This window comes from Anopheles cruzii, chromosome 2 (genome assembly GCF_943734635.1).
Source record: "Anopheles cruzii chromosome 2, idAnoCruzAS_RS32_06, whole genome shotgun sequence".
NCBI lineage: Eukaryota > Metazoa > Arthropoda > Insecta > Diptera > Culicidae > Anopheles > Anopheles cruzii.
The window spans coordinates 17,876,184-17,896,285 of record NC_069144.1 but is presented as its reverse complement, the minus strand read 5'-3'; the positions used below and the strand labels follow the sequence as shown (position 1 = coordinate 17,896,285).

The following is a 20,102-nucleotide window of genomic DNA, read 5'->3' as shown; positions in this document are numbered from 1 at the left end:
TGCAATCAGACGATGACCGGCCGTAGAGTAGACCTTCCGTTTCGACTCGACGGCAGATTCCTTCAAAATTAACCTTATCAATCAAGCAACCAACAGCAACGGGGCAACGTAGCATGCATGCGCTATGCTTCCTCGTTCTCGGGTTGTGGCGAAGGAGCACCAAGCAATCAGCGCCCGTCAGAAGGGTTGACGTTTTGAGAAGCCCTGGGCTGGGCCTGCTCTGATGGTAGTTCATTGTTGAACGGCGGATATTAACCGGCTTTATCGTCTTTTGTTTCCTTTCGTTCTTTTACGCCCTCGCCCTCGTGCCCGCCCTCCGTTCCTCCAGATGTCGGCAGGATTGATGTCGTGTGTGCGCGAAAACTCGCCACCACTAGAGAACTCCAGTGGCGCTGCGGTACAAGTGCAAGACATACCGATCACGATCACCACGCCGGAAACAGCAGGTAAGCATTGTTTCCCCCCCCTTATTTACTCGATTGTTTTGCACGTCGTCAGCGATCACTGTTGCGTTACGCATTCGCCCCGGGTAACGCGCGCGTAACGCTTAAAGCTCGAAGCTTTGCTGCCAACTGCTTGCCTACATTTAGGCGCACAGCGTGCGAGAAGCGTGAGCTTTCGGTAGATGAACATTTCAAACATTTCAAAATTACGGTTATTTCTCAAATTCTATTTAAACAGCGTGCTTTAAACATAGCTTTTATGTTTTGAGTTGGCACGGATCATGGGAGCAAATTAAAAGTAATCTTCGGTCGAAGCGTTGGACTTCCGTTCTGCCGAAGCGAGCAGTACACGTGTCGAAACGTGCGCCAACGAAGCTTTCATGAGCCAATGGGCGGCGGTGGCGGCCTCCTTTTCGTCACCTCGGGCTTTCCTCACGGCACGGCGATCCGAGCTGTCGAACGGGTGCCGTTGAGGTAATCCGATACCACGCTTCCACGCCAACGCGTGCAAAGGGGCGTGAGGCAAGCAAAAAAGCAACAAAAACGTGCACTAAAGTTTTATCACGTGCCGCGTGCAACCACTTCGCGCGTACGCGCGCAACTAGAGCAAGGTTTCAATTGGAAGGCCCAAAAATTTAAAACCAACCCCGAACTAACGATTAAAAGCCAATTGCGGGCCCGCGTGAAGCGAGTAAAAGTCAAGCAATCCGGACCGGGGCGTCCGGAAATTTAGGTGGCAAGCGAACCGCGAGATGCTAAACGGTGCCTTCGGTTTTTTTCGGTTCGGTTTCTCGGTGCTGGTTGTGGCCACCAAACTAACCCCAGCGCGCCCCTGATGCTGATCGACGTAACGGGTGTTCCCGCCGGGTAGTGATCGTTACGATAGACAGTTCCTTTCTTCCCGCGTTTCGCCCGGCTACCCGCCGTTTTGTTGTGCCCCATTGTGGCGATGTAGTTTGTTTCCATTTCGTTGTTCGCATTTTGTTCCCCTTTCTAGCGGGTGATATGTCTTTTCTGACACCCCTGACGTCAGGGTACGCCACGGGGCGCCAAGATGCGCTGCGCGCAAAGAGAAGGGAACCGTCGGGGTCCGCTCGAAAAGAGAAACTGGACCGAACTGTGAAGATCGCCAAACTTCATCGAAGCGTTGGCGTTGCATCGGCGATGTCGCGAGAGCAAGTTGCTACATTAGTTGCAAACAAGTTGGCCGAACCGGAGGAGGATGATGATCGGTCGCCGATGCGCGCCACATCCGGTCCGTGGATGCGTGTTGTCATCGTCTCATGATCTTACGCGCGCGCGTATGTGCAGTATCGGATTATGTCAGCAAGCCGACGAAGCGGAGGCACATAATGGCCGTCGATAAGCGCGGCCGCGGAACCGGAAGTACGGTCCATCAGTTGTCTCTGCGTGCGGAGCTGATCATCAAAACGACGCCGGTCATTACTTTCTTCTGCGCTGCGCTGGTAATCTTCGACCGGCGTTGCTGCTGCTGCTGCTGCTGCTGATCCGCGGCCATTAACGTCGGCGAGTGTGCACGTCACAAGCGGTGAACCCGCTGTCCAACACTCGCGGACCACCCCGCGGACGGTGTTGAAGTAACTAGCTGGGGCACAAAAAGGTGTGAATGTCCGCCAAAAATTTGCGTAAAAAGTGAGAAGCATTTTCCACGCCGACGGAGAAAAGCACACACACAGGCAAATGAGGCATCATTATGGGCGAAGGCCTAATGGTCAGGGGTCTGGCTTTTTCTGGGGTCTCCATCACTCACTTTTCTGCGCCCGCCACGTTTGCTTTTAATTTGGACATCTTTAACCCGTGGAAGCTCCCAGCCGACGGACGATGGCGATTTTGGAGCGCCCGCTGTCGATGGCCATTTTTCCGGCCCAGGAGAGGCCTGTCTGCGTACTTTCTTATCAATCAAGCGCCCAGGTAGCTGGCCAATAAAAGAAGTCTGACAAGATGATTTGAAAGCATAGTCATAGTATGTGTGTGTGTGTGTGGCTGTCGTTATGATTGCTTCCGGTGCTGCATAAAGCCCCGGCCTTTTTTGCATCCTCTCGCTTGGCTTGGCCATTTTCCTCGCTTTTCATGCGAAATTTGATGGGCGATGGGCGCGAACCGATTCGATTCGCGTGGTCTCGCGAAGGTACTCCGCTCCTAGCCCCGTTTCGTGTTTTTCTTCGGACAAATCTCAATCCGTCGGGGTCAACGGTGAAGGACTTCCCCCTTTTTTGGCAGCATTGCTCCGTTAATGCCCTCTGCTGACGCTGAGTGCGCCTTTCGGTGCATGTCAATGCACTGCCGTGTGGGGTGGCACTTTGGGCAGTGGAGAAAGTGCACCCACCGGCAGCGTCTCTTATTCTTATATTGTTCGCCTTCGGCCGCGAGGCGGGCAGGCCTTAATTTGGTTTGCTTTGTAGAGCGTGGCAATTGATTTTTGATCCCAGAAATGCAACGAAATCACAAACAAAGTAACGGACGGAAACAATTAGTGGGGCTCCATCAACTTTATTCAAAATCGATCAATTTTGCCGGCAATCCGGGAGAAAGGCAACGATATTAAATGGATACTAGGAGGCTTACCGGCCTTGGCGTCGTCTGTACATGCTTTGAGTCGAAATGATAAACTTTCAGTCTATTCAGATGTATTCAGTCTATTTGTTGGCATACCTAGTATTGACTCTAACCCATGGAAAAATATAATTTTATCGCCCATTAACCGATTCTAAACAAGACACATGCTTAACTACTAACTGGTAATATCATGCTTGCTCATTTTGGTTTATGAAGGATTACTTTAACTCTATTATAAACTCAATGAAGTCTTGACACGTTTCTCGAAATGAAATGTATGTCTCATCCGATCTCGTCTTGGTTTAAACATCGTATCGGAATTCGAATCAGTAGTCGATCGAGTGGCCATCGATCAAACCCGACCAAATAAGGAACTTTGACTTTAATCGAATGGAAATGGAATATGGTACATGGAGTAGTTAAAACGCATCAAAAGAAATTCCTAGACTTTCGGGCTCTTTGACGTTAGAAATGACACGAAAATGAACGTCAGTTTTTCTATAATACCCAATACTAGAAGCAACAGAGTTTAAAGGAACGAGATTTATATTTAACTAGCAGGCCCGGCGAACTCTGTTTCGCCCCAGAGGCAATGGGCCCCCGGTGATAGGAGCAGTCGGTAACGCTCGTCCCTGTATCGCAGCTGGCCATGGGTTCGATTCCCGATTCCGGCGTTCCAGGGGGGTTGGCGCGGGACTAACAACCCGGCCCGTAAAAACGAACGTTTAGAAAGAGTATCAGAGATTAACATTGTCGCTGGTTGGTGCAGGCTAAAACCGTTCAACGGTCGTTGTCCAATAAGAAGAGAAGCACTTCATTTCGTCAGCTGATCTTGGAATTACTGGCAGTGTTTGGCGGAAATTTCAGGACAGTAAAATCATTGCCCCTCCAAAACATCTCGCAACATGCGCCAAACATCTCGATTATATACGTCATTCAGTTCACGATTTGGCGCTGGCATTGCTAATTGTTAGCTGGTATCTCCTTATTCACCTGAAGATCAGGATTGCTGGAATTGACACGAATCTTCACATTTTTTCCCAAACAAAACACGGTACGGTACAATTTCACTATTTTCAAGTAAATAATTACTGGAGAATGCTTCCCTACGATTAAAATTATTTCCATAAAAAGCAAGTGTTTAAAATGAAGTATTCAATATTATTCCCACGCACGATAATTTTTTTACGACGCGAATGATGAAAGGAGATATGAGAAAGGAGATCCGCCTTTGTCGCTAAACAATTGCTCACAGTGGCGACTCGCGAGAATAAGTGGATGCTCTCTTAATCGCTGACAATTTGCCAAACTATTCGGCGTTCGTGAGAGAGAGTGTAAACATACGCAAGAGAGAGACAATTGCTTGCTGTTTCGCTCTCTGTCTATCGTTTGTCGATGCCGCCTCAGTGGGAGAGATCGCGACGACCTTTTTTGTTGGAAGGGGGAAAGGGGGGTGGGGGAACGCTTCATTAGTGAGAAAGAGAAGCCAACAATTGTTTTCGGATTATAAAAAGTATCCTATCTGGGGCCCTTGGATCTAAGCTACCTCCAGACAAATTTTCAGCCAAATCGGTTCAGCCGTTCTTGAGTTATAAGTAAACAGCCAATAACGCGGTACTCTTTTATATATATAGATTTCAAAATAAAAATCAAGTCAATTTTTTTATTTTCAAAATTAGCCCGGAAATGGATTCTAAGTGTTGTAAGCTAAGAGGATTGCTTGTGTTCCTGTCACGTAAAACTTGTGTACAAAGTCAAACCAATGTATAGAAATCAGTACAATTAAAAGTATAAAAATTGGTAAAAGATTTCGGAAACTACTTTTGAACCATCGATCTATCAGTTTGATCATCAACTAGAAAACGGTTGAAATTGATTTGAAGAAAACTCCAGCGATAGAAGGAGTGTCCAGTATCCAACCCAACCGTTTCGCCAATGAAATCGCAGCTCAAGAAAACAATCGAAACGAAGGTGGCCGTTAAGGTCGGTCGCGCCTTCATACGCGCAAAGAGTGTGTCCTCACGGCAGGAAGCGGCGTTGATTAGATTATCTGCGATCGACAATCAACGTCGGGCGATGCATCTTTCGTTCACGCGGAACGCCTTGCCGCGGGTTGTTGTTTGCACTCCAAACGTATTGCGTTTTAACTCCCTTACTCATCCGGAACGGGTGTGTGAGAACGGGTTTGTGGCCAAACAGATGACCTCACCTTCGCCACCAACGCCACCGACGCCGCCGCCGCCACCGCTGTTGTTGTTATTGTGATTAGTCTATTGGCAGTCAAGAACCGAACGTCGTCCCACACACACTGCCTGAGGCTACACGGTCCGGAAAGCTCTCCGCGAGTGTTGTGACCCGCGTGAGGCGCGCACTACTACCACCCCGCTACGGGCGCTGCGGACCGAATTCGCGGCACGCCGCGAGCTCATTGCCGTTCGGTTGCTCGCTATCGTCGGACGTGGTACGTCGCCGCGCGTTCAGAGGAAAATCATCCACCCGGAGGATAGTAGTGCGTTCCCACCACGTTGACATCTAGCTGAGGCTGCGTAAGTGTCCTGATTCAGGAATTGGGGAATTCAGAGTCTGGTTAAGAGTTTGAAAGGCTCAATTTCTGTGTGTGTGTGGTTCGATTTCGTTTTTCTTTCCAACCGAGCGTGACGAGGCGTTGTTCTCCAAACGAATTGTGCACGATGTGTTTCGAGTCGCTCGAATAAAGGGTTGGCAGAGTGATCGGTGCCCGGTACTGGTTGCAGAAACACCAGCGCGCGTCATTATGACCCAAAGCAAGTGAAACCCTGCGCGAAGGGAAACTTCCCTTTTTTAGCGGCGCGGATGCGGTTGTTAAGCGCGGAAGAATCGGTGGAGCGGTTTGGCGCCCATTTATTATGGGGTGATTTTATCACCATCAGCGGTAGTCGGGGTCACGGCTGTAGGCATCGGTGTGGAGATACGGTGGAACTGTGGAGAAAACCGACATCAAGATGAGCTAAGGGAGGCAAAGCACAAGTGAGTGATGGCCGAGGCTCGTTCAATTTGGCCACCCGAAATGGAAGAGTGGTGCGTAGCCGTAGGTCGGAAGTGCTCGATAGTGTGCAGGTTGCGAGCAAGCGAAACATAACAACAGTGATCAACTTCTCTCATGATTTGGACATAGCATAGGCTACTGACCCCCACCGCTGTTCAAAGCAACACAGTGCAGTGCGTATGTGTGTGATGATCGTGTGTTCGCGATCTTCCGGCGAGAGAAAAGGTCAAATGTAACGCAAAGCACAGACCGCGGTGCTCGTTAGTTTGTTGTGATGCTGCCCTGACCATCTGTGGAAAGATACCATCGTCGTCGAGATTGATTAATCAGCTGACGAGGGAATTGGGTTCCCATTCAGTGTGTGTTTGACCCGGAGGCGCGCGGAAAGTGTGAGATTACGTCGCTCGCCCGGAGGAGACTCGGGGGTGTCTAGGGTGCCACCCAACCCAACCTAGATGCGCTTTCCCTTACTATTTTTTTATGCTAGCCACTCATTAACGCACGAACGTTAGTTGTTACGTTTTTTTGCGGTTGTTTCATGTTGGCCTCAGCAAAACTGCCACTTTTCTGACCCATTCCGGAGTTCACGGGATCGAATGGGAATGGGACAGCAAAAAAAAAAATAAAGCGCAACAAGGAAGGGAAAAGGTTACCCGAGCCTCCGCCGACAAGATAAATGGAAAAGCCGCTTGTCTTCGTGTCGCATGCCCCGCCGGGGGACGGGAAAATGTGAAAACACAGCAGAGCAGTGCGTACTGAGTGCGGTGTGCGGTGGTCTCGGGGGCACGTGGAAAGTGTGTCATCCGCTGGGAATCCGCGGCGGCCGCTCGGATGATAATGATGTGAAAAGTTCCCAAAACGCCACGCGCAAAAGCTCGAGCATTGATGACAAGCGCACGGGCCCGTCGGTGAGCGAAACCCAGATCCCGAGTGTTGGTGGTGAACAGAACAGAAAGTACAGCACAAATTAACATTTCGGACCATTAAATGGCGCACTTTTAGTACCCGCTTCCAGCTTCTGCTGGTCGGAATGAATACGGGGAGCACTTGGCACCACACTTGGTTAACGAATTCCGGCCAACAAATGATCTCGACAACCTTCTGCGCCGCCGATGCATATCTCCTGTGGGGTTGGCCAATAGAAAGGCCGAGCCGTTGAGCCGACCAAGCAATGGAATTTCTGGTGAAAAGTGGCATTGTTCGGGGTGGTGTGCCCCTTGTGTGCTGCGTTGTGTGATAAGATAACCCACAAAAACAACAACTTCGCCCGGCTCTCGAGCTGACCCGGAAAAAGCGGAAAACTCTCCCAACCCGAAACCCCAACTGAAACCGAAACGGTTTAGCAAACCGATCCGAGCGGCGGAGATGATGGGTGGCTTGGAGCGGGGTGTTTGGAATCACCGGCCTACCGGCCAGCCACAATAATCGTCGAGAAGCACCAAAGGTTAGCACTGCGAAAAGCGACCTAAGAGAAGTTGCGATTTTTCACCACTTTTCACCCACCGCGGGAGGGCCGGTTTGCAACCCGGTTTTATCAAAATCTGGGTTTACGCGCCCGAAACGGGTCCGCGGGACCATAAAGCTCCGCGGGTGGCTCCGCAGAGGAAACCTCTCCAAATTTGGAGGCGGACGATGATCGACGGAAAATTGCCGTTGCACTGCGCGCCGTTTGGTTGTTGTTGCTGGCAAATCGTTTCGAGGCCAGTTCGATTGCCTCCCCCCGCCCGCCAACTGGGTGGTTCGAATTTGCCACACATACACACACACACAGGCCAACCTGGGTTGGCTGGGTTGCACGACGGTGAAGAGATAAGAGCCTTCAAGGTCGAACGCGCCTTCACCTTAAACTCCGCAGAGGTCTGCTGCGTCTGCTGCGGGTTGGACCCATCATCATCGTCGCGGTCGGACTTTTGGATCTGAAGCCCCAGATCGTCCGGTTGGCTGAGCCCACCGCCGAACCCGGTCATTACGTTAATGTCTTTATTAGGCGGCATAAAAGCTGGGGATAAAGTGCAACTCTTCGGTGCTGGCGATGATGATGGCCCCTTAGAGATGGAGGGAAATGTCGGAAAATGAGTTTTTGATGCTGCTAAATTGAATTGATTTTTTGGATTGCAATTATCAGCATTGGCTTAAATCTGCTACACCGGATCCGGATCCTTCGAATATTTGGGGTCCTGTATGAGGCTCTTCTTTAGTCGTTGTTAGGGGTGGCTTAATATCGAAAAATATGAACAAACCACTGGCAGTTTCTGTTTCAAATTTTATTTTGGAAATAAGGAAAGATCCTTGCAAATGTTACTGTCTATATGTCTAATGAAAATGGGTGAAAACACGATCAAGTCGATCAAGGTCAGATTGAATTACACCATACGATGGACAAGTAGACAGCAATTTACCATCATCGCCCTCAGTGGACTTATGCACAAAAGTTAGCCAAAGTTAAGAAAAATACGACGCTGAGAATTTAGTGTAATTCAGATGTTTAAGGTTGGCTAAGGTTTTGAAACTTTGTGTAGTTGATCAGCGAACGTTTGACGACGGTTCCCTTATCGAATGCGGTAATACGTAAATTTGTAAACAATTTTGGTTTCATTTCATTAAAAGGTTTGGTTAAAATATAGAACCCGTCGGGGTGCACTAGAAATTATTAACTAATATAAGCAACGACGACGTTCCACTTTACGGTTGCGAATTCGAGAAGAAAGGCGCATTCGCCGCCAGTTGGGACACTGACAGTTCGATGATGAACGACAATAACGGAGGTTTCGATGAAGTCGACCGACCAATAGGCAATAGACATTTTATGGCCTCCGCTCAGGCCTTACGGAGCTTACGGGCCTGTGCCACTCAGAATGAGGTGGTGCACTTACGTCAATTGGCGGCATCGAGGTGCCTCGTGCGTCGGCGACTTGGCATTTTGGCACGTGTTGGCAACAAGGCGGGTGTCTCAGGTGGGCAGAGGGTTGGCGCGGTTGGCGCGAGCACAGAAGCCATCATCTCAGATAGTGGAATCTAATCTCTCGCATCAGCGCAGCGCACCGTATAATGCTACGGACGCCCAGCGCGTGGAGTGCTGCCCAAGGGGGGCCCGGGTGTAACGGGCAACGAATGGCCTAATGTTTGGCCGTTGGCTGACAGGAATTAGGTTTTGACGAATCAGGGGAATCCGGCATTGTTTGCGGGGGCAAAGTGGTGTGCGAAAGGTTGAGAAAGCGTTGGCTTTGTCTCCTGAAATGTATAAAATATTAAATAACATTAATGCAAATGACGCTTGATGGGCGCTCCACCAAATTATGGGTCAAAATGAATTTAATGAACAACTTTGACACTAATTGAAAGACTTTGAAGCGTGGAGCGCCGTTTCAAATGGACGTTCTTAGTTTTACTGCTAACTGCGTGTGGCTCGGTTGTTGACACTTTCCATCGGCTTTGGTCCAATGTCCGTTAAAATCAAGCTTCAAAGCGGAACTGACACCGGGCGCTTCGAATACCCGTCGAGGATGTCTGCCGAAGAAGCAACGCTGGCGATACGGATCGGGTGAGACTCGTAAAACCGCGCGGTTACATATTTATACTCAATCCCGGCGTATTGAGCAATTTTCTTAAACGACCGTCTCATGCTTTTGGCAAACCGAGCGCGAAAATTGTCAATTTTTCCAACTTTCGAAAGGGCCATAAATTGCGTTTTGATTTATACAAACTGTTGGAATTATAACAATTATGTCTTCACGTGTGATCTTTCTTCGTGTGGCCGGGGGAACCTCCAGGGTGCAATCATTGTCTCGTACAACACTCGTTCGTTTATGTAACGTGTGGCGCTTGTGCCGCCTCCTCGCCGGGGCGGTTGTGAAACTCCAAACTGAGCCGCGGGGATGATCCTCAAGTATCGGCGCTTTCTTTCGACACCAGGGTGCCCGTCAAGTTTATGGCCGAAAGTTCAAACAACTCTCGGCGGGGGGATCCGTTTGCCGGTAGCCGACCAACCATATTCAAGGTATTCAAGTGAGCAGCGAGCCGAAAGCCGCCTCTCCACTCTCCGGAAGTGGTTTAACGAATTTCGCGTCTTTGCGGATCAAAACTGGCCACAGTCCGCCCGCATGAGGGTGCAAAAGAAAAAACGAGCCCAAATTCGCTAACACACGGCGGGCGACCATTGTGCCACGGTTTGCAGTTTACAGTCTTCATAACAATAATGTAAATAATTAAACCCGACTTCCCGACCCGCACCCGCACCCTGTTGTGACCCTCGGCGGGCTGCTCACACTGCACCGTATCATCCGGTGGCTCCCTCGGTAGACGACGACACCGACGGTTTGCTGAAAGGTTGTGCATAATTACGGCTTTTGCATCACTGACCCCCCCGGCACGGTTAGTTTGCCCGCTTTGTGCGACCACGGCGCAGCATAATGTTTAATAATGTTTGTCGGCATTATTGCTGCAACCGACGCATCCGATCCGCGCAACTCCCGGTCGGTCGGCCACTAATGGCAGACAGTTTTGCTTTTATTGTCATCATCATGGTGAGCGATTACACTCCCGTGGACTACCCTAATTTCTGGAACCCCCATTTGGAGACCTTCCTCCGAAGTGCTGGTCCACGGGGCTGTTCCGGAGTTGGCTTTGGGTCGGCGTAATCTGGCCAGCGCGGTGCCCTGAATCGGTTTCCTTTTGAAGGGTTCATCAACGGGACCACAACCGGAGCCCATTAGCTCGAGCTCTGTCAGTGTCAGGAATTGCCGGACTATTACGGTTTTGTGCGAACGAAAACAAACTTATTAGAGGGTTGGTCCGATCGCACGATCGCACCGATGATCGCACCGGCTGACGGCAGCTCAACCATTGCCAACCGTTGTTGGGCTGGCGGCAACGCCTCCAGATCTGCTGCCCGGTAAGGCACCGTCACCCAGTTGGAATTATTTATTATTGTGTGCCGACACAGGTTCGTGGTGAGGTCTGGGCGCGTGGGTTCCGATCGAGGTCGATGAGTCAATCCCGACCAACCCACCTGTGGCCGATGACATACCTCAGGCGTTTGACTGCCTGATGTCATGGGTTGTGTGAAGGAGTGGTTCGTCCCCGCGCGAAGGTTACTGCGGAATAGAGAACCGGAGCGGAGAACCGTGGCGGATACCCTCCAACTGATACGCGGGTCGCTTATCGGGTTCGAGCAATAAATCTAGCCATCTTTGGTTTGAGACCCTAAGCGAAGGCCCTCATCGGAGGACGCCATTCTTGTCGAAGGCCGCCAATAAAAGGGTGGCCTCACCTTACCGGTGTGGTCCCGTTACGGCTTGTTAATCTTGGCCACGCTTGCAGACGCAGCAAGTTGGAGGTGATATAACCTGCGGTCTCAGATAAGGTCCCCAGGCTGATAAGCGCGCCCTACGGCACCTCGGGTATCTCGGGTGCCCCACTCGAGATTTCATTTATTTGCTGCCCATGAATAGCTAATTGACTCTCCGAGTGCGTCAATATTGACTCGGAGTGAAGTGCACGGTACACACGGGCGGCTTACGTCAGGCTGCTGATGGCAATTGCCGCGTGTTTGGCCAGAACTTTCGCGTGCAGAACGTTGCGTCAAGTTCCACACACGCGCGGCTTGTTTGGTTCACACTTTACCACTAAGCCATTGGGTGTTTATCGCGCCCGAATCGATGTCAGACAGCCGTCAAACGCCAGATAACATTGTTGACCGTGGCCACTTGACCGATCTTCACCAGGAAGCAATCCGTCATCGACATCGGCACTGGGTTTCGCCCACCGAAGCCTTACCTTAAAAGGCAAAACCAAAGTTCGGCCTTATCTTAACGGTCTTTGGAGCTCTCTGCCACACACTCCCCGATTTGTTGTTGTTTACCCTCTCTGCTTCGGTTTGGTCTTCGTTACAGCGCCAGCCACCGACACCACCAAGCGGAAACGGTTCCACCCGCTGCGCAATCTTCGGCGCATCTTCCGGCGGCGTACGGTTTCGTCGGCGGACCGCGTACCGGGCCAGCTCGGGGCCAAAGGCTCGAGCCCCACCCATATCCACTTTGCCACCCCACCCGGCTGCTCGACGACCGATGCCACGCTCCCGCGGACCGGCTTCGGTGTACCGATCACGATCCGCAGCGGCGGCGACTCGACGGCCGGCACCTCGGCGCACCACCAGCACCACCACCATCACCATCAGCAGCAGCTGGCTGCACCAGCGGGCGGCGGCATCGGCGGGTACTTCAAGCGCGAAACCTACCGGCTCCGCAACTCCGATGATCTAGACAAGGACATGTCCGACTACCAGCGCAGTCTCAGCGAAGGCCGACTAGTGGACAGGTAAGTGGCCGTGTCCGTGTCCGGTTCGATTTGGCAACCCTCAACCCCGTGGTGTCCATATCTTATCAGCGAAGGGCTGATCGCTTCACAAACGCTTGTCAAAGCTTTGTGGCCACATAAGGTAACGCTGTGTGGATGTTGACCACAAGTCTACCGTGCAGCGTGGCCTCAGTTTTATCGAAGCGGAAAGCTATGATGGACAGCGCCGGTTTGGGGTGGGGGCTCACTAGGTCAGTGCTAGAGTTAACGGAGTTCCTTCTCTAATCCGCCCAGTGACATCAGCCGCGATGGACTTTCCCAATCCCACGATAGCGTCTTCTCGGAGTCAGCCGGAACCGCCAGCAGTCTCTCGATTACGCTGAAGGTAAGTGACTAACGTGACTCGTGTGGTCAGTTTCTAATCTCCTGCTCCACGCCGTAGAACGAGCTGGCCGATGTGCTGCGGAAGCGACGAAAAGATCGCCAAGGTGAAGTATCCGACGAAGACCTGGGCCTACCATTGAGCCCGATAACGCCGCAGCGCAAGGACCGCGGTATGAACAAGAGCGAAGGCTCGCTAAGCATTCTGAGCATGACCAGCTCAGACCTGGACCTGGACGAACGCTCCACCTCGAACGCCAGTGGGCACAACCTGCTGCACCTCGACTCGTCCGCCTCCGGACACTCGATCGGGCTGAACCGTTCGGACAACATGGACGAGAGTGGTAAGATCGAACAGCAGCAGAGCGTCCGTTTGATCGTCCCCTAACTTTCGGCTTTCTTACAGGTGACTCATCGAAACTAAGCCACTCGGCGGCCAAGCACAAGCTGGCTGTGCGACCCAAGAAGAAGGGACCCACCAGAGCCCGAACTCGCCCGGCACGTGAGGTAAGTGCGCCCCTTGGGCACCCTCACTATCTGTCGCGTCCTCAACTTATCTCCGGCGTCTTTCAGACCTCACTGCTGCCCGCTACGCCCGAAGTGAACGAAGATTCGCTGAAGCTGTCCACGTGCAATATCGCCGACGTGACGAAACACTCGGCCGAGGCGGAAGAGAAGGCCCATTCGCTGCCGTACGTTGGCGTGATGCCGGTCGTGATGACACCGGCCGCACCGGTGACCGGCAGCAGCAGCAGCACCACCGAGCTGACCGCCAGCTCATCGATCTACGTCAACAAGACGCTCTCCAAGAGCCACCAAGAGTTCGACGGGGCCGGCGGGGCGACCCGCAAGGACGACGATGGCTTCTTCAAGCGCATCCTCAACTACAGCTTCAAGAAGAAGAAGCACGAAAAGGAGGAAACGGCCGGTTCGCCGAAGCGGGAAGAGAACACGAGCAGCGTCTACATTACACCGTCGGAGGGCACGACCGACCCCGGGGCGGGCGAGCAGCTGATGAAGCTGTCGCTCGTCGTCGGCGAAGCGGATGCCGGGGCCGGGGAGCAGCAGCAGCTCGCGAGTGGCTACCGGAAGATTAAGTCGGGCCCGGCCGCCCGGCAGCGCATCTTCCCGAAGGACATCTACGGGTCCGGCGAAGAGCAGCAACACCAGCACCACCAGCGGTACTCATCGAACGTGGAGGTGAACCGCCAATCGGTGGCGTCGTCGAGCGGTAGCGGCCACTCGCTGCTGGCGGTCGCCGGCGAGGGGGGTCGCGGGCCGCTCCACAAGAGCGAGGAGTACCTGTCGTCGGCGAAAGTGCGCAAGTTCTCGGAGCGCAGCGTCGACGAGGGTGGCGAAGGAGACGACGAGGAGAGCGATGGGCTGCGGAAGTACGTGAGCCACGGGGAGGGCGGCCGGGTGAAGAGCACCGGCGCCGGCAAGGTGTACGGGCAGAGCGCGTACCAGCAGAAGCTCGCCAAGATGTCCGTCACCCAGCAGCAGCAGCAGCAGCAGGACAGCAGTCCGTCGAAGCGGAAGGCGGTCGAGAAGTCCAAGAGCTTCCGGACCTACACCGACAACGTGTCGAACAACTTGCAGCAGGCGGGTGGCGGCACGAGCAGCGCGGGCAACGGGACCGCGCACGGGCACCAGCTGCCGAGCCTACCGAACTTAAGCTCGTCGCTGTCGGTTGGCAACTTCAGCACCAACAACTTCCTCGAGACGGAGCACAAGTTCTTCAGCATGACCGATAACATGAACGCGGGCAAGCAGCGGGTGTTCAAGGACTACATCAGTAACGCTGGGGACGATGGCGGCGACGGACGGCTGCTGCTCACGTCGAGTGCCTCGCTGCAGAAGTTCGAGATCAACGACAACAATCTGCTGAACCCGCGCGAGGAGTACTACGACCACCAACCGAAGAGCATCGTGCTGACGACCAACACGCTGACGCCGCCGGAGCCGTCCAACAGCAGCATTCTGCACAAGTCGAACCAGAACATCTCGCAGATCGAGGAGACGATCGACAAGCTGGTGTCGTCGCAGTTCGTCAGCATCATCCGCAGCTCGGACTCGGATGGCAGCAGCACCGAGCGGCTGGATGACGTGGGGGGCCACGTGCCGGAGTTTATGAAAATTCAGTTGAACCGAGTGGACGGGGCCAGTAGTGGCCGTACGGGACCTCCGGCACGAACGAACGTCGTGCTGACCAGTTCGCCGACACCGGTCCCACCGACTTCACCGGCGATCGACCGTAGCCCACCGACCGAGCCGGTGGACACGGTCCGGATGCGGCGCTTCAGCAACGAGAACATCGAGATCACGGAGTCGAAACCTCCGCTGCCACCGTCGGCGGCTCGGACCAGTCTGGACGGCGGCGGTGGAGTACCACGGAGTCCGCCAGCGTTCCGCAAGCAGTCGAGTGGTGGTGGTAGTGGCGACGTGCCCGGCTCGAAGCGCAACTCGATGAATCTCTCGCAGGAGCTGAGCGACGACCGGAAGGTGATCCTGCAGCGGCGCACCTCGGTGACGGAGGAGAAGATCAAGTACGAGCGCCGGATATCGTCGTCGTCGGAGGACATCAAGTACGAGAAGCGCAAGTCTACCTCGGAGGAGGTGCTGGAGAAGCAACCGCGCGCTGGTGGCGGACCCGCAGGTGGTGGTGGCGTGAACTCCAGCTACACCAGTGGCTCGAGCAGCGGCGATGAGCTGGTGGTGCTGCGCAAGAAGTTCGTCGTCGATCGGGAGGGCCGCCGCGAGAAGGACAGCACGCCGGAGCTGATGAAGGTGTTTGCCCGTCGCTCGCTTAAGCTCCGCTCGGACGACGACTACAAAGTGGTGTCGACCGGCGGTGGCCTGGAGGGCAAGTCTATGTGTAGCATCGACAGTGACAAGGAGAACCAGTCGAGCGAAGAGAAGCTCGACAAGGTCGGTGTGGCGAAGCACCATCACCATCACCAGCAGCAACAACAGGAGGCACCCGCTTCCCTGTCGGGGCCACCATCGTCGAACGGTTCTATGACGTCGACGTCGTCGCTGGGCACTGCCAAGGGATGTCCGGAGTTGGGCAACAAAAATGGTGTCACGACGACGGCGGCGCCAGTCAGCAGCGATCCGTCGGCCGGCGGCGAGCCGATCCTGCGGAAGAACACGACCAGCAAACCGTTCGGTGTTCCGAATCGCTTCAGCAACCTGGCCAACGGGCAGTCGGGCCGGAACGCGACCTCCTTCATCGATGTCCGCAAAACTTTGCTCCCTCCCAGTGTACCGACTGCCAGTGCCAACGGCAACAACAACAACAACAACACCGGCAAATCGGCCACCACCAATAATGGCGAGTCGGGTGGCGATGGACCACCGTCCGTCAACAACAATAACAACAACAACCACCATAATCATCACCATCACAGCGCCAGCAGCAACCGCCATACGATCGCGTCCCTGAACCAGCTCAACAGCGCCGGCGGCGGTGGCGGAGTTGTGGTGATCGCTAACAATAACCTTGTCCCGACGATCGAGGCGATCGGTGGAGGCGTCGGCGGTGGCGGCGGGGAGATCAACGAGTTCAAGGGGATCCTGCAGCGGCGGGCCGAGTGGGAGAAGCGGGCGAAGGAAGGCTTCAAGTAGGGACAGTCGCCGAGCCCCGTCGATCGTTAGGGCACCGAACGACCCCACCGAGACAACCTTCCACAGAAAGAGAGAGAGTGTGGTCGTCAATCCAGATTTCCCGGGTGCGCCCATGAAGGACCAAACCGACACACCGAGCCCTGCGTTCTCAGAGCCCTGAGTAGAGTAGTTGCCCCGTAGTAGTTGATCCGCCGAGGGTTGGGTCTACCGACCACATAGCAAAAGCGTTGCTCAAACCGCTCTCTCAGTGCTGAGCTGAGTGCCCCCTGTTAAATCCTTACACAATCAACCACCATTCAAACTTGAAAAGACCTGAGATCATCGGTGAAAGTCACCGCTTGGTTGGTTCGTAGAGAAGGCAGATAGTTATGTTCCGATTTGTTTCAAATTCTAATAGCTATAGGTATATCATTGTGTATATGGACGCATCACCGGCGACCGGTTCCAATTGTGATAGACAAGTGTATGTTAGTGAGAACGGAAAATCAAAAGCACGCCACGGACAATGTCGCGATCAGCGCGTATTTAAAGCTAGCTACAGTGTAGAACGACCCACTAGAGGAAGAAAAGGAGCAGCAAAGAAAATAAAGAGGGCTATAAAACATGTTGAGGAATTGAAGTTACTTTTTGATGCTACGAGCGAGCTATGAGCGGACTGGCTGTTCTGGGAGGGATTGGAGAGGATTAGAAGAGATCGTTTGATCGATCGAGTGAGGGAATAAGAAGAGCGAGCCGTCAGCTGAAGGATCTATTTAGCGTAGACATTAAGCGTCCCCCGGGTTCGTTCTTAGATGATTACTCACGCAATAACGGATATAACGGCTTCCCGTTGACACTTCCCCCTTCTGTGTAGTACTCGGTGTACTTGCTCCGGACTCCGGACCGCTTCTCTGTTGCGCTGCTTTGAGGGGGCTCAAGCTCTGTGTACATAAATCATTGTTCTTCCCCCAGGTTGACGATTTCCCGTTCACCATCACCGAGTGCGTGAGGTAGTCGCGCACTTCTGACCAGTAGCACCACACTCCTATTCCATTATCTAATTCCTAACGGGCGTGAGCGTATAAACAGATTTACCGTTACAAGCGCTTTGCTGTAGCTTAGTGGTATTCCCCCGAAGGGGCCTTCATATACTCTCGCTTTTACCATTCATTCGCGCTTTTACCCCGGGAGCACTTAGTGTTTAATCCGTGTGTGACTGCTCACGTGACGCGCTTCACCGCTAAATGTTGGCATCGAGTGAACCAAACTCGTTAGATAGTGTTTCTCAACCTGCGTATCCTGCGACGGTATACAGTATATTTTATAGGCGACAGGGCGAAGGAAAGCACCACTGCTGCCCTTTTTGTTATACACGTATTTGTTTGTGGTTAATGTTAAGGCTCTGCAGATCCACGAAGCTCCTAGTGGTACCGCCGGGCCGGGCCAATTAGTGGCGGCGCGACGATTTCGTAGCTTCTCGGCGGTTAAGATTCGGATGTAGGATTGACGTAAATCAAATCACTCTTTTTGCGATATCGATGTATAATGTTAGCACTCTGAAGAGAAATAAACATGCAACTTCCTGAACGTAACAAATCCACAAGCGGGTCTAAATAAGTACAACAAACGAAAGAAAGCGGACTGCTTGTAACGCAGAAGACATGATGGTAGAACTGATAAACTAAAAGCTCTACCAGCAAAAGCTTTCGCCGAAAAAGCCCACAAGGTAAGCTTTTTCGAAATTGAAAATATCGGCGATAGCTTTCTCGAAATGCTTTCTTATTCGACCTGAACACAAGCGATGTCCTCCTCATTCCTCGATGTCGCGATGTCGATGGCCAAATTTCGGTTTCTTTCCGGTCCCGGTCACTCGTGTCATCTTTGTGCATAGCATTTTGTCGTCGCCCTGCAGACGCTCGTGTGAGCACGTCATAACTGGCGGCACACAAATCATTGCTTATAAATAGTTGGACCCGGTAGCGGTTTGGCCAGTCGCGGCACCAGACAAGGCTTAACTTAACTGCGTGCCGATGCATCGACGGGTGCCGCTGGCGACACACGCCGTGTCCATCTTGCATGCGAGAAGAAAATTGGAGAACTGCTCCCACAAAAACCCCACTGATGTCACTGAACCGATGAGGAATGCCTAAAAATAATACGATGTCCCACCGGTCGTGGTCCGATCACCCGCCGTCCCGAACGGAGCGTAATTAGTGCACGACGGATTGACATCCCAGCGGGGTGTGGACCGTTCCGTGAAAGAGCGTTCCCTCGGCAGGGTCCTTCCGACCAGTCCATTCTGAGAGAAAGTGTGACCAAATGATATTATTACATCTTCACTCGGGCCCTGTCGCATCGTCTGACTCATCGCGGCGTACACGGACGATCTGTCGGAGATAGTAATTCATCCGCCACCGTGTCCACTACTTGTGACCGCGGTGAGTTCACCGAATTTTCCAGCCCGCACACACAGGCACACACGCAGGCTGGTATGTCATCGTCTTTTTTATGTGGTGTTTCTATTTTTACGGCCAGCGATCGGTGCATCGTCGACCACTACGAGGGCAGCTGGCTCAGGTTTGTGCAATTAATGCACGTGCGGAATGCACGCAGACAAATGATTTAATTATGTCTCCACAAACGACCATGGGGGCAGTGATGCTTCGTGGTAACTCCTTTTGCCAATGATGACGCCCCGGGATGGCAAAATCAATACGCACCAGCGGGTTGCCCCGTTGCTGAAAGAAGGGCAACCACGGAAGCGAATCGGTTACAGGACGGGCCCATTAGGCGCTGGACGGTGGCCAGAAAACTGTAACGCACCAAGTAAGAACGAGTTCACAAAAAAAAATAACTAAAAGCAACGGCGTTGTCACCATTTCATAGAGTAGAATCTGCAAGAAGGAGTTAACTTAGAATTAAAGAAATAACAGCAAATAATGTTAAACAGACGTATCGTTGTTTAATGGAAAGTAAAATAAATAAAAAATGATAAAAAAGAATACACAAAAATGATAAAAAGAGTGATACAATAATTAACAGAATATCAAAATCTTACACAAAATTTAAAACAGTAGAACAAAATAAGGAAACACAACACCGTTGCCCTATGATTCCATTTCCAAAATCAATGTTATCAATATTTAAGTAAACCTGACATTTCATTTAGTACCCTTAATCTTGTCCTTTTAAGTACCATTTCAATTTGCCAAAAAAAATTATTTCATATTAATATACGCAAATTACCTCTCCGAGTAGAACTACACCCTTGCAAGTACTTCGCGACTTTGTACGCCGTCGTCCGTCCGTTTCGTTTTCACCCCATTTTTTGTAGCTCACCCCACGACAACAATGGAATGGCCCGCAAGAAAGGGCAGCTGATGCTGAGACGCGGACCGCGGGAAAAAGGGAAAAACCAACTTGAAATCGCCAGCGGAGACCAGAAAACGGCTTGGCTGGAGGAGAGACATCAACAGCCGCACCGGCACGCGGGACGTCATCGTTGTTTGTCCGCTGGGAGATGCTCACGCATCATCCCGTGGTGCTCTCATGGCGGCGGCCGGTCGAGCGGCCAACCGGTTCTCAGTTAACCGTCGACCGGCCTCGAGGACGGACTATTTTGCGCTTGAGCAGCACCGGCCAACCCGGGTTTTACAGCACGCGCCGTGCCGAGCTCCGTCGCGCGATCGGAAAGTGAAATCGTGCTTCAACGTGGTGGGGCCCTTCTAACCCGCCAACGAAAGTTCATTTCGCGTGCCAAGAAAGGGTAAATTAAC

General features: G+C 52.6%; 1 protein-coding gene across 1 annotated transcript; it reads left to right on the top strand.

The window, feature by feature from the left end:
• The first annotated feature begins 328 nt into the window (after nt 1-328).
• LOC128269226 (serine-rich adhesin for platelets) lies at nt 329-16,521 on the top strand. Its single transcript, XM_053006629.1, has 6 exons — nt 329-446; nt 11,937-12,360; nt 12,634-12,724; nt 12,782-13,064; nt 13,127-13,227; nt 13,294-16,521. Exons 1-6 carry the CDS (start codon nt 329-331, stop codon nt 16,345-16,347), a joined length of 4,071 nt encoding a protein of 1,356 aa, XP_052862589.1. The 3' UTR covers nt 16,348-16,521.
• Nucleotides 16,522-20,102: the final 3,581 nt, after the last annotated feature.

Coding starts and splice junctions, on each gene's coding strand:
- LOC128269226 (XM_053006629.1), top strand. CDS start 329: ATGTCGGCAGGATTGATGTCGTGTGTGCGCGAAAACTCGCCACCACTA. Junction 12,361..12,633: donor GAAGGCCGACTAGTGGACAG/GTAAGTGGCCGT, acceptor TAATCCGCCCAG/TGACATCAGCCGCGATGGAC. Junction 13,228..13,293: donor GAACTCGCCCGGCACGTGAG/GTAAGTGCGCCC, acceptor GGCGTCTTTCAG/ACCTCACTGCTGCCCGCTAC.